Source organism: Cetorhinus maximus, chromosome 14 (assembly GCF_964194155.1).
Source record: "Cetorhinus maximus chromosome 14, sCetMax3.hap1.1, whole genome shotgun sequence".
NCBI classification, from domain to species: domain Eukaryota; kingdom Metazoa; phylum Chordata; class Chondrichthyes; order Lamniformes; family Cetorhinidae; genus Cetorhinus; species Cetorhinus maximus.
Genome location: NC_135892.1, coordinates 30,023,156 through 30,036,261, shown reverse-complemented (window position 1 = coordinate 30,036,261; position 13,106 = coordinate 30,023,156). Strand labels below are relative to the sequence as shown.

The 13,106-nt window shown below is 44.2% G+C and overlaps 1 protein-coding gene across 3 annotated transcripts in view; it reads right to left on the bottom strand.

Annotated features, from left to right (window-relative positions):
• The window catches only part of LOC144689556 (plasminogen-like), a 183,648-nt gene that overhangs the window by 130,921 nt on the left and 39,621 nt on the right, over positions 1 to 13,106 (bottom strand). For all 3 annotated transcript variants that reach the window (XM_078556731.1, XM_078556733.1, XM_078556732.1), the window contains exon 6: positions 6,023 to 6,143. In XM_078556731.1, the coding sequence (XP_078412857.1) occupies positions 6,023 to 6,143 (121 nt within the window). The remainder of the gene's footprint in view (positions 1 to 6,022; positions 6,144 to 13,106) is intronic.

Sequence of the window (13,106 nt, the reverse complement as noted above, 5' to 3'; positions counted from 1 at the left end):
GAAGCAGTACCAACAGGAAGGAAGTTAAGACCAAAAGCCATATGGTTGGCAGACACAAAGGAGAGCTGGAGGTAGAAGGCAATCAGCATACAGATGCAGCCACATATAAGTGCTGCAGCAGGACACAGTTATCCTAAAACTTTATGAATAGCTCAGGAATGTGAAAGAGCTTAGAGTTTGTCTCAGAGGGCCAGATTGTGAACTGGATATTGTTGGATGGACAGTTGAAAAGGAACTCTGGAAAACTACGTCACCAGGACTGACGTGATCAGAGTGAGGGAAGGTTAATGGATACGTGCTTTGTCAGCGTTAACCACATCCAAAGACCTCAGATGGAATACAGCAAATGGTGAAGGGCTGAATCGATTGAGTGGGAAAGTGAGAGATCCTACATACCAGAGGCCAAGCTGTTAAGACTGTGAGATTGCACATGACGCCATATTTGTGCAGGGAGTGGTGTGGGTGCCTATGGTTGCGTAAGACGAATCTTTGTCGTATCAACTATTTAAAATTGAATTCAGTTTTTTGATTTGAAGTGTCATTTCTCTTTTAATTCATGTGTAATTTGCATTTGTTCTGATCTGTGTTGAAGTAAATCCACAAAAAACAGAGTCTTATTGATAATTTCTTAGGGGGATCATTCAGTAAATTTGGTTATTTTAGTTTACAGTTCCCCCAAGGAGATCGTAACAAAATCTTGTCAGAAATTCACTTTTTTCTCTAATTTGCAATACTGAAATGCTAAATGTAGAACAGAGTAATTTAGATTGATGCAGTTATTGGGAATGGGGCTGGCCTTGGTCAAGTCAGCCAGCAATCAAAGAAAGCCCTTCCCACCATCCCCAGATCCTTTCCCGTCCTCAAATTTCCTGTGGAACCATGCTGAATTGTGGGAGGGGCTTTGGTGACACAGCTGCAGCAAAGAGCTATCAGTCTGCTCCCTCTCTCATTCTTATTGATACATTCCCACATTTGTCTCATTGCTTCCAAATCCCATCCCCAGCCTGCTCCATCCTTATCCCACTGCTGCAGCTGTCCAGTTGCACCACTCTGCCGCCACAATGGTCTCCAGGAGCACCCATATACCTACACCCCTAACTGCTCCATTGCCCCACCCTCCAGGGTGACCTTAGCAAATCTTTTGCTACTTAAGGGACAGTACTACTCCTCCTATCACTTCTACTTTTGTTTGGCAGGGAAAGCATTTAATGGGACGTCTGGTTTGGCTATCCATTCGATGGCCTGATGTGCTGAGAAATTAGGTGCCTCACACAACAGATCTTAGTGGACAGATTGATGTGATGTGTTCCACGCTCCGGGACTCATAGTCACAACTGCACTTCAGGTCATCCCTCATTTTCCATTTGTGGAGCATGTGGCCACGTGGTCCATGCCCTGAGCAGATTTGGTTGAGTGCTGTCCAGTCTTTGAGAGGTCAAGCCAGGGACCTCAAGGGTTGGGTCTGTGAAGAAGTGTTGGTTCTTTTATGTTGCATAGGATGCCGAATTGAGCTGCATGAATAGTAGCTGCTGTTCCCTTGAATATCCAGCACATTTTTAAGCACTTTCTCGGTGGGTTTTTCTAAGTTCTCGTATTGCTTATGGCCTTTTCCATCTTGTGGAGCACAACAGCTCTGGTTAAGAAACATTACATCGAGTTTACAGCGCCGAAACAGGCGATTTGGCCCAACTGCTCTAAGCCAGCATTTATGCTGCACGCAAACATTCTCCAACACTTTTCCATCTAACCCTATCAGTATACCCTTCTATTTCTTTCTCCTTTATTTTATCTAGCTTCCTCTTAAATGCATTTATGGTATTCGCCTCAACTACTCCTTGTGGTTGTGCGTTTTGCATTCTTACCACTCTTTAGGTAAACAAGATCTCTTCTGAATTCCTATTGGATTTATTACTTAATATTTTATATTTATGACATAATTGTTCTGGTCTGCTCCACAAGTGGAAACATTTTCTCTACATCTATCCATGCCAAACCCTTTAATAATCTTAAAGACATCAATCAGGTCATCCCTCAGCCATTTCCTTTCTAGAGAAAAGAATCCCAGCCAGTTCATCCTTTTCTGAGGGGTATGACCTCTCTGCTCTGGTATCATCCTTGTGAATTTTTTTGCCACCTCCTCCAGCGTCTCTATGGGCAGGATTTTTCAGTCGGCATGTGGGGGCGGGCCCAACACACTGACACGTAAAATGACACGCGATGACGTCAGGCATGCGTCCTGACGTCATCGCATTGTCTCGCGATGTTTCGTTCCGCAGGCGCACACCAGATTCGGCTGCGCGCCCGCCGATATTTAAAGGGCCTATTAAGGCCATTAAGGAAGTAACTAATGTAATTGTTAATGCTGCCTGTCCAACCTTAATGTTGGCGGGCAAGCATTAAGACCAAGCGGCCTTCACTTTTTTTAGGAAACCTCATCCACAGCAAGATGAGGTTTCCTAAAGCTTTTATTAATTAAATTACAAAAAATTTCCTAAAAATAAAAACATGTCCCATCTTATGTGACATTGTCACATGAGGGGATATGCTTAATTAAATTTTTAATCTATTTATTTAATAATTTCAATACCGATTCAATCTCCGTGCCTCAGGGAGATTGAAGCGCGAAAGTGCGCTGGCCCTGATTCTCTCTCCTCCCCCCACCCGCACAGGTAGCAATAAGCGTTACGGCTCATGTCTTATGCTGGTTGGGCCTTAAACGCCCGCCCACATAAAATGGCGGTGTGGAGCCAACTGCGGGCGGTGATTGGCTCCGCGGCGACCACTGCCCACTTCTGCCGAGCCCGCCCGACGACTGAAAAATTCAGGCCTATATCTTTTCTATAATATAGAGACCAGGATTGTTTACAGTTTGCCATGTGTAGCCTAACCAAGGTTCTATAGAAGTTTAGCATGACTTCCCTGCTTTTCAATTCAATCCCTCTGGAGCTGAACACCAGTGCTGGGTTTGATTTTTTGGTCTGGCCTTATTAACCTGCGTCACTACTTTAAGTGATCTGTATATCTGCACACTTAGCTAACTTTGTTCCTCTATTCCCATTTAGGTTCTTACTTTCCAAGCAAGTCTATTGCCTCCTACTTCTTTTACCAAAATGCACCATGTCACATATCACAGAATCACAGAATCTTTACAGTGCGAAAGGAGGCCATTACATCCATCGAATCTGCACTGGCTCACTGAAAGAGCAATCTACCTAATCCCACTCCCCTGCCTTATCCCCGTAACCTTGCACATTCTTTCTTTTCAGGTAGCAATCCAATTCCCTTTTGGATACCACAATCAAACCTGCCTCCACCACCCTTTCAGGAAGTTTGTTCCAGACTCCAACCAACCTCTGGTGAAAAATTTTTTTCCTCACATCACTTCTACTCCTTTAGCCCATCATTTTGAATCTGTGTCCTCTAGTTCTTGTTGTACTCTTGAGAGAGAACAGCTTCTCACTATTTACCCTGTTCATGCTCCTCAGGATCTTGAATACCTCTATCAAGTGTCCGCTCAGCCTTCTTTTCTCCAAGGAAAACAGACCCAACCTCTCCAATCTATCCTCATATCTACAACTGTTTATCTCTGGAATCATTCTTGTGAACCTCCTATGTACTCTCTCCAACGCCTTCACAATGCCTTCAATTATGGCACCCAGAACTGGACGCAGTACTCTAAATGAGGCCTAACTAGTGTCTTATACAAGTTCAACATGACCTCCTTACTCTTGGACTCAATGCCCCTATTAATAAAACCTAGGATATCATATGCTTTATTAACTGCTCTCCCAACATGCCCTGCCACCTTCAATGACTTATGTACATATACACCGAGGTTCCTTTGTTCCTGCACCTCCTTTAGAGTTTCTCCCTTTATTTTATACTGTCTTTCCACATTCTTCCTGCAAAAGAATCACCCATCTTGAAATTCACTTGCCAATTATAAGCCCTTTCTGTAAGTTTATTAAAATCTTGATGGAATTTATTGCATTGCTCCTTTGGATTAACTATACCAAACAACTTGGTGTTATCCAAAAATTTAGAATTTGTACTCAGACTCCCAAGTCCATATTGTCTACGTGAGCAGCAGTAACTTCAGCACCGATCCTTGTGGAATACAACTTCCTGTGTTTTGCCAATCTGAGTAGCTACTCTTAACTATGCTTTCTGTTTTGTAATGTGATTGTGATTCATTTCCACCCACAGCTTGTTCTGTGAAAAGCTTATCAGGAAAGTGAGGTAAGTATTAGGAAAGAGAAAGACAAAGAGGAGAAGAAAGAAGGGATAGAGAGGAGGCAGAAGAGAAAGGGGGCTGAGCAAACAAGAAAAGGAGAGGAGAGACAGAATGAAAACCAGATTATGAGAGAAAAATGGAGTGAGCAATTGGTTTCAGAATGGGACCGTTGAAATTTTGACCACTATGAACTTTTGGGAAGTGGAACCAGTCAACTAGGTTGCTAGGCCCAAGAAGCCCCTCACATTTTTGTTAAATCAACCTTACCTACCCACAGTTTCACCATACTCTTCAATCGCTTCTCTCTCAAGTATTGACACTGCCAAACATTATATATGCCTAATGTCATAGTTCATATGTTTTAGAGGTAATGTTTTTTAGTTTTAGATATCAAATTTTAAATGTTAGTTCAGTGGGAAAAAAAAACTGGTAAACATCCAGGGGCTGGCAAACCACGGATTTAAGATAATTACAATTCAAAAGGTAACTTGTGTTTACTGGATAAAGTCAGAGTAAGAGGATAAGAATGATGAAACGGCAGATCGCACTTAGCCAAAGAACTGGAGACTTGATGTCTGCAGTTATTCCAGTAAAATAGATGTTATTCATGTGGCTTCCCAGAATTAAGGAAAGCTTTGGAATTAAAAGGTAGTTAATTTGCTTTTCTACCTGGGACAGGCTGTTTGTATCACATTGCCATGGAGATGGGTGGAGCTTAAGGGAATTCTTTGTTTTGCATTTATCTTTGTGAATTCAGTTGAGGCATAGCCAGCAGGCAGTACTGGTTAATATTTGGAAAAGCAGCTAAGAGACTGTGTCAGCTTGGGTCTTGTGTAGCTTGTAGCTCCTTGGAAGTCAAGGAATAAGGCCAGACCTACACCTGAAATAGAGTAAATGATAGCTCTGTCATCCATGCACAGCCAGCAATTGGGAGCTGGTATTCAGAATAAGACAAAGTTGGAAAAAGGAAAACAGCTCGATGATTTGTTTATCTAGAAGCTAAAGGAAGAAATCTGTAGTAATCCTCTCAATAAAAAGGCAATTAACATTGTTGCAGTTGGGGTTCTGGAAGTAATCGTTTATTTGCAGCCTGAAACCATACCAGTGAGCTATTGGAAACCAAGGTGTTTTCTGAAGTTTTAGGCCACTGCACAGGAGTCGCAGGGAGGCCCATGCTGGAGCTGTGAAAGCTAGAGGAGTGAGGTCGGTAAAAAAATTGGAGGGTCACTTAGCCAAAAGATAACGGATGGGTCCCCATTAAATCTTGTACCTTGGTGAATAACTGGAACACTGAAAAGAAATCAACGTGAATTCTGGAGAGCAGTGATATACCTTTTGAGTTGGTTCCAGGAAAAGTGAATGAACCTTAGAGATTTCATAAAATAATGGAACTTTGATGGGGGAAATAGAAAGTAGAACTGAGTTTATAGCATAAGTCTTTACAAGCTTTAGTGTTAAGTTAACAGTGCTGATATCTGATATTGGTTAAATCTTTTTTATATACAATAAAATTGTTCTTTTTTATCTAAAAATGTGAAATCTTGTGGCATAGTTCTATTGGTTAAAACGAGGTTCAGATTTCTCTTTAAATGTTAATGGTCCCTAACAGGATTGTGACACAATCAAAGTTTGATTAATTAGCAGGCCCGGACTTCGTATTCAACAAATATTTATGTCCTTCATTCAAACTGAGGTAAGGAGATTTACTCCAAATGATGGTACCAAATAATCAAAGAACAAGAAATGAAAATACAGATAATGAATTAGCTGCCTCATTCTCTTACTTACAAGGTTTGGTTGTATTCATGAAAGTGAGGTGTTTGTGAATCCCAGCGCTGACATGTGACACCATCCTCCGTTTGGGAAATTTTCCCACGATAATTCTCACCACTGCAGTACATGCATCCATCTGTAATCAAAATGCAAAACTGACACATGGTACTACTGTAATACGGCAAAAGAGTACATTTGAGCAAAAGCGGAATTCAATTAGAATCGGATCATGGCAGGTCTGTATCTTGATTCGATTGACCTGCCTTGGTTCCACATCCCTTGCATGACACAATCTATTAATCTATTTTGAATATTTCAATTAACCCAGTGTCCACAGCTTTTTCGCGGAAGAGAGATCCAGATTTCTATGACCTTGAAACCAACCCTTTGGTTTTAGTGACCCAATTTTCTATTAATAAACCCACAGCAAATGAGAGATCGGGTAAACTCAGAAGGTTAGTTTATTTACATGCACTCAAATACATGAGGAGGACAGCAATGTGGCCTCCATTTCACTCTTACAATAAAAAGGGGAGAGAGAAAGAAAGGTTTACAGGGCAAAGACCACAGAGTAAAGAATTATTGTTTCATGTGTGTCCAGAGTCCAGAATCAAAATCCAATGGTGTATTCCTTCACAGAGGTCAGCAGGCTGAACTGATGCGAGATCATTTACTTTCCCAGCAGAATTGACTTCCACGATGAGATAGGCACGCAGAGATGAATTAGTCTTGAAGACGATGGTACAGAGGTTCAGAAGTTCCAGTGGAAGCAGTGTGGATTGGGCCAGGCATTCAAACCTGGACAGAGCCCCTTTTCTGTGCCGCTTGGCAAATGGAAAGATGGCAAACTGAGCTTTGCAGCTCCACAAGGCAATATTACAGGTTCTACCAGCTAGGTGGGGGGAGGGGTGGGGGGGTCATGCCATATGACTCCCAGCTCTCCACTTTGGCTTTGACAAAGAGTGTATATCCTTTTGTCTGGGTTCCTGAGATTGTTAATGTTCCAACCATTAAGCCTAAATGGGAGGTTGCAGGGTCCTTTGTCCTAGCACCCAAATTGGCCCCTGTTGGCCAGGCCTGGCTTGTGAAATGTAGATGGCCTTTGTATAATTCCCTTTGAATTTGGTCTCTGCAGCCCACAGTGGTTGTTAGTACCTCTTCGGAGATAACAAGGTGCAACTTTCTGCGGTACTGCCAGATAGCTCTTATTGTTCGAAGTTCACAGCCAGACACAGTTTCGACCATTTTAAAAAATCATTGTCTAGTTTTAAAATTTTAGAAATTGGCCATGAGGATATACATATATACTTTACAAAAATAGAGAGTGTGGGGTCTTAGCCCTGCTACACAAAAAAAGGGGGAAAAAAAGTTTGTAATTGTTTTTTCATAGAGGTGATGTCCATTAAAAAATTTCAATTTTGACTTGGTAGTGTGAAGGTCTGCTGAGCCTCAGCCATGGGAAATAATAGTCTGTCATTCTGGCTTAAAATCTAATCCACGTTGCTGCAAGTTATGCACTAAAAAATTAGCACAATTGTATTTGTTTTAAGAGGACTACACTCCATCTCACTCATCTTGATCATAAATATACCTCTCAATGTTGACAATCCTGGTGAAGAATGTGGTCAGGTCAATTTTCTGCTCCCACCTGTCAAAGGAAATGCTAAACTTTTGGAGACTGACCTCTGACCTGCACTTCCTTCCAGCACCACTCCCAAGTAGGAGCATGGGATCGATAGTTATTTAGAATCATAGGCCCGGATTTTCATGATTCTTTGCATGTCGGAGAGGAGTTTGGTGGGATTAAAAATATGGGAAGGATCTTATTCCAGGATTCCTGGCCCCATTCCAGTCATGTGGGATTTTTATATATCTGGGATAAGGATGCTGTTAGTGAGCCTGCACACAGCAATCATGCCCCGGCCTCCTCCATTGCAGGGGTGGGCATTTTAGGCCCCGGGCTTTTGCATGGAGTCAGGCCCATTTTGATAGGGGAGATGGCTCATGGCACTTCAGAGGTCTCATGAACAATGGGGAAAGCTTAGACTGGAGTCAGAAACCTTTTATAAGAAGTTCAAAAGATGGTGACAACTTCACAGGTCATAATGCAATTGTGTATAAATATGTGTTTTTAATTACAATCTCAAGATTACCGACAGTATAGGGAACAGCCTGTGACTCTAGGCTGCCCCTTTACTATTGGTAATATTGCAATCTGTCCTGATGAGTGCAAGACATTGAGCTTAGACAGCATGACTCTTTTTTCAGCAATACTCAAGTTCTGTACTACCAGGAGACTTCCAAATGTTATTATAGGGCTCATGAATTCTGTTCAAAGTGGTTACTGGGAGAGTAGGAATAGAGGTGGTGGTGGTGTGGAGGGGCCAAGGGAAGAAATGAGGGAGAATTAGGAGATATGAGGGGGTATATGAGAGGGAATGGGGGGCTGATGGGGTATGGAGTGGGCCTGGGGTATGGGTGATATGAGGGGACATGGTGTGGGAGGGGTTGGGTGGGACTGAGGGCTAGGGTGCTTAACACTCATCTACAGAACTGGGCTGATGTCCCAATGAATGGAGGCAAGCCTTCCACCTGGACCAACTTGGCATCCAGCTGCCTCTATTCCCACCTCAGGCCTGCTTCTGGAGGTGGCAACTCTGCCTCTACCACCCCATTATGAAAATAGCGCGGCCGTATACTGCCGGGCAGAGGCAGAACTGCAAGAAAATGGCCTGACTCATGACTCCCACCTCAAAGATGGAAATCTGGGCCATAGAAACATCTGGACACAGAAGGAGACCATCTGGCCCCTGGATTTCATGCCGGCTATGCATAACTTTTACAATCCTCCTCATCGACAGTAGTCCTGTGCTGAGTAGGTAAAACCATACTGCTTTTCCAATATGTTGGATAGAACTGGGATTATCTGTTAATTTTTAAAAAAAATTTTCACAGGATGTGTGCATCACTGGCTAGGCCAGCATTTTTTTTTAATTACCCTTGAGAAGGTGGTGGTGAGCCACTTTCTTGAACCGCTGTAGTCCATGTGGTGTAGGTACACCCATAGTGTTGTTAGGAAGGGAATTCCAGGATTTTGACCCAGCAACAATGAAGGAACAGCGAAATAGTTCCAAGTCAGGATGGTGTGTTGGTTGGAGGGTAACATGCAGGTTGTGGCAGTCTAATTCATCTACTGCCCTTGCCATGTAAAAGAGGTTGCGGATTTGGAATTTGCTGTTGAATGAGCCTTGGTGAGTTGCTGCAGTACATCTTGTAGACGATACACACTGCTGCCACTGTACGTTGGTGGTGGAGGAAGTGGATTTTGAAGATGGTGGATGGGGTGCCAATCAAGCATGCTACTTTGTCCTGAATGGTCTAGAGGGTTGTTGGAGATGCATTCATCTAAGCAAGGGGCGAGTATTCCATCACATTCTTGACTCATGCCTTGTATATGGCGGACAGGCTTTGGGGAATCAGGAGGTGAGTTACTTGCGTTATGACCACAGCAGATGTTAATTGCTAAGCAAACCAAATCCCAGAGGGAAATTTGGCTTACAGGCCATACCCTTTTTGTATTCTGAAAACGAAGCGAAAGTGGACTGATCTCAGCAGCAAGAAGTCCACTGACACTTTTGGGATTTTAAAAATTAAAAGTAAAAGTTTAATTAACAAGAGGAAAAGAAAACTTAGGCACACAAGATTACAGTAACACAGTTAAAATTAGTCTAACAAAACATCCCCCCAAAAAACTCCCCACTTGTCAGACACGCAAGTAAACACCTTCCAAGCAACACTCGCTTATAGACGTTTAACTATAAAAGTCCAGTAATATTACCCAAGGAAAACTGCTGTAGCTCTAATAAAGGTATACCACATGACTTCCTAAACTCTCTTCCAGTCTGCTGTGGAAATCCAGGACTTCAGAACAAGACTGCTTTTTGCAGCCCAAGACTTTTCTGGCTTGACTGGATGGCGGATTCAAACTGCATCTTTTCCCAGTTTAGAGTTGTTTCCAGGAAATCATCCTCACATAGCCAACAGCTGAGCTCTCCATAGTAACTCTAAAATACCTTATCCCCACTTTCATCTCAGGTTCCATTGTTCCCACACTTCTTCGAAGAACCTCAAATCATTCCAAATATAAAATTGTTCATGTTTCTATTTTGTCTCTGCTTTTGGGTCAATAAAATGCAATGTTCCCTCTTCTGTTTACCCATGGAACTTGTGTAAGATGCAAAAATGTTTCTTGTCACCTCTGACTTTCCTTTGATATCAAACGCACTCTCAACTTATCTAGAAATGAAAATGTTAGATCCAACCTATTTACTTGTACCTCAAACCCACCATAATACCTTATTGAAATTGCACAACCTAACGCATCTATCTTTTCATGTCTTAAACCTCCCAATCTGTCTGTCATAATCTTTCCCCAGCTTAATTAAATCATTTAAACACACATGCAGACACACAACCTTCTTCACAGAATAGCATATTCCCCAAAAATATTTTTAAAAATAACATCCATTCTCACACTTGCCACAGAATTCCCAGCCTCTGAACAGCTCTTGTAGTCACAGTATTTACATGGCTGGTCCAGTTGAATTTCTGATCAATGGTGGCCCCCAGGATGTTGATAGTGGAGGATTCGGCGATCATAATACCATTGAATATCAAGAGGAGATGGTTGGATTGTCTCTTGTTGGGCATGGTCATTGCCTGGCACTTATGTTACTTGCCACATATCAGCCCTAGCCTGAATGTTGTCCAGGTCTTGCTGCATATGGGCACGGACTGCTTCAATATCTGAAGGGTTGCGAATGGTGCTGAACATTGTGCAAACATCAGCGAACATTCTCACTTCTGACCTTATGATGGAGGAAAGGTCATTGATGAAGCAGCTGAAGATGGTTGGGCCTAGGGCACTGCTCTGAGGAACTCATGAAATGATGTCCTGGGACTGAGATGATTGATCTCCAACAATCACAACCATCTTCCCTTGTTCAAGGTACAACTCCAAACAGTAGAGAGTTTTTCCCTGATTCTATTGAATCCAGTTTTGCTAGGGCTCCTTGTTGCCACATTTGGTCAAATGCTACCTTGATTCCAAGGGCAGTCACTCTCACCTCACTTCTTGAGTCCATCTCTTTTGTCCATGGACAGAATCATCCCAGATTTGCACTAAGTGAGGTAGCAGGCGGATAAAATGAGGTTTTGCCCATCAGCTGCGATGGCAGCTTTTCATGCCATATCATCCCAATCCCAACATACTATTTATGCATTCCCAGGAAACACGCCACTTCGATGGCAAGCAGGCTCTCATACACCCGCCCGCCATTACTTCGCCACTTTATCACGCCAGGCACCATATTTAAACTCCAACCGCGCACACAAATCTCAGAGCTTCCAGGCCACAACTACTGCAGGGAAGAAGTCCACGAAAGGCAAAAAGACTACAGCTCCCAGGTTTAATGATGCGTCACTCAAATGCCTTTTGGATGCCATGGAGGTCTGCCACGATGTCCTCTACCCCCACTCTGGCCACAGGATGGGCAGTGGTGTTACCAACCATGCTTGGGAGGCGGCAGTTGGCGCCAATGCCCTGCAAAAGAGGGCAGCCACCCAGTGCCACAACAGGATGAATGGTCTCATCTGTACCGTCAGGTTATCTCACTCTTCTCATTACTCTCAACTCACACTCACAAACCCATCACACATCCACAGGGATCTTATACCTCAAGGGACACCACCACTAACTCTCACACACACCCTCACATCTCCATCAGGCTCATAACCTCTGGAGCTCACATCCTCATCCTGTCCATGGCACCGCTCACTACACAAACATTCCTGCAGTGCCATGTGTCCTGCTCATACTCTCTCCATGTTTTCATACAGGCAAAGCCTGCTCAAATCAGCAGGGAGAGGTCCCAGACCTGGGGTAGAGTGGCCCACATTAGGCCCATCACTCACTCTGGTGAGCACGTCATCTTGCTGACTGGTAAGGAAGTGGACCCTGCCTGCAGCTACGGTGACAAATACCCATGAGGATTCTGCACCAGGTCATCCTTCCCTCAACGCAACTGTGAGTGCTCTCTCTCCTGCTTTTGACTCGGCTGCCATGCACTAATTATCTCTACTTTGGTTCACAGAGAGCTCTGCCAAGGGACCAACACCCTCAGCCAGCCAGTCCATCAGCTTCATCCACGTCCTCGTCGGCAGCCAAGAGGACTCCTCCTTCAGTGAAGAGGTGGGAATAAGCAGCCTGGAAGACCCGTTACCGCAGAGGGAGCAGCCTGCCCGCGAGTGATGCGGGAGGGAAGAATGTGTGTGTGGCAGGGCCTTTTGGAGACTCGTGTAAGCACTCTCACATGCACACAGATCCTTCACATTTCAGACTTATCTCAATGTCCTGAGCACTTTCAATGCTGCCTGCTGGGATTCACTTTCAGTTGTACATTTGAGCTGACCCGTATCTCCGTCCACCCAATGATCATAACCCCATGCAGCACCTGATCTTGCCCACTACGACTTTTGTTTCACTTTCGATTTGGACAGCATGGTGCTAATTTGGTTTTACTATCACTTCCCCGTCCTTTACCCACCCCAGTCACCCATATCTGCTCCCCGATCAGAGTTGACCCCGACCCTTGCATCACCTTCCAACTTCCACCTCCCCTCAGATACCTACGAGGCACACCCCTTTGCTTTCGGGGATGTCCAGGTGAACGTGCACATTCCCTTCCTTCCTGAAAATCCCACGCCCATCCACATTCACCTCCCTGGCCTTCTCCTTCCCACCCCTAGGGCAGAACTTCCCCCCATCGGGGAGGGTTGTACGGGGCCGGGCGCAACCCGGTCAGCGCCCCCGATCGGGTCTGCGCCGCCATTTTACGTGTGCGGGCCAATTAAGGCCCGCCCAGCATGATGCGCACCCGGAAGCACTGACCACTCCCTGTGCGGGCCGGGGCGGGGGGGATTCCCTGAGTCGGGGCCTGCACTCTTTCGCGCATGCGCGTGAAAGAGCACAGAAATCTCCCTGAGGCACCTCTGTTAAGGTTGGACGGGCAGCTCATTTAACTATTTTAAGAGGCCTTTG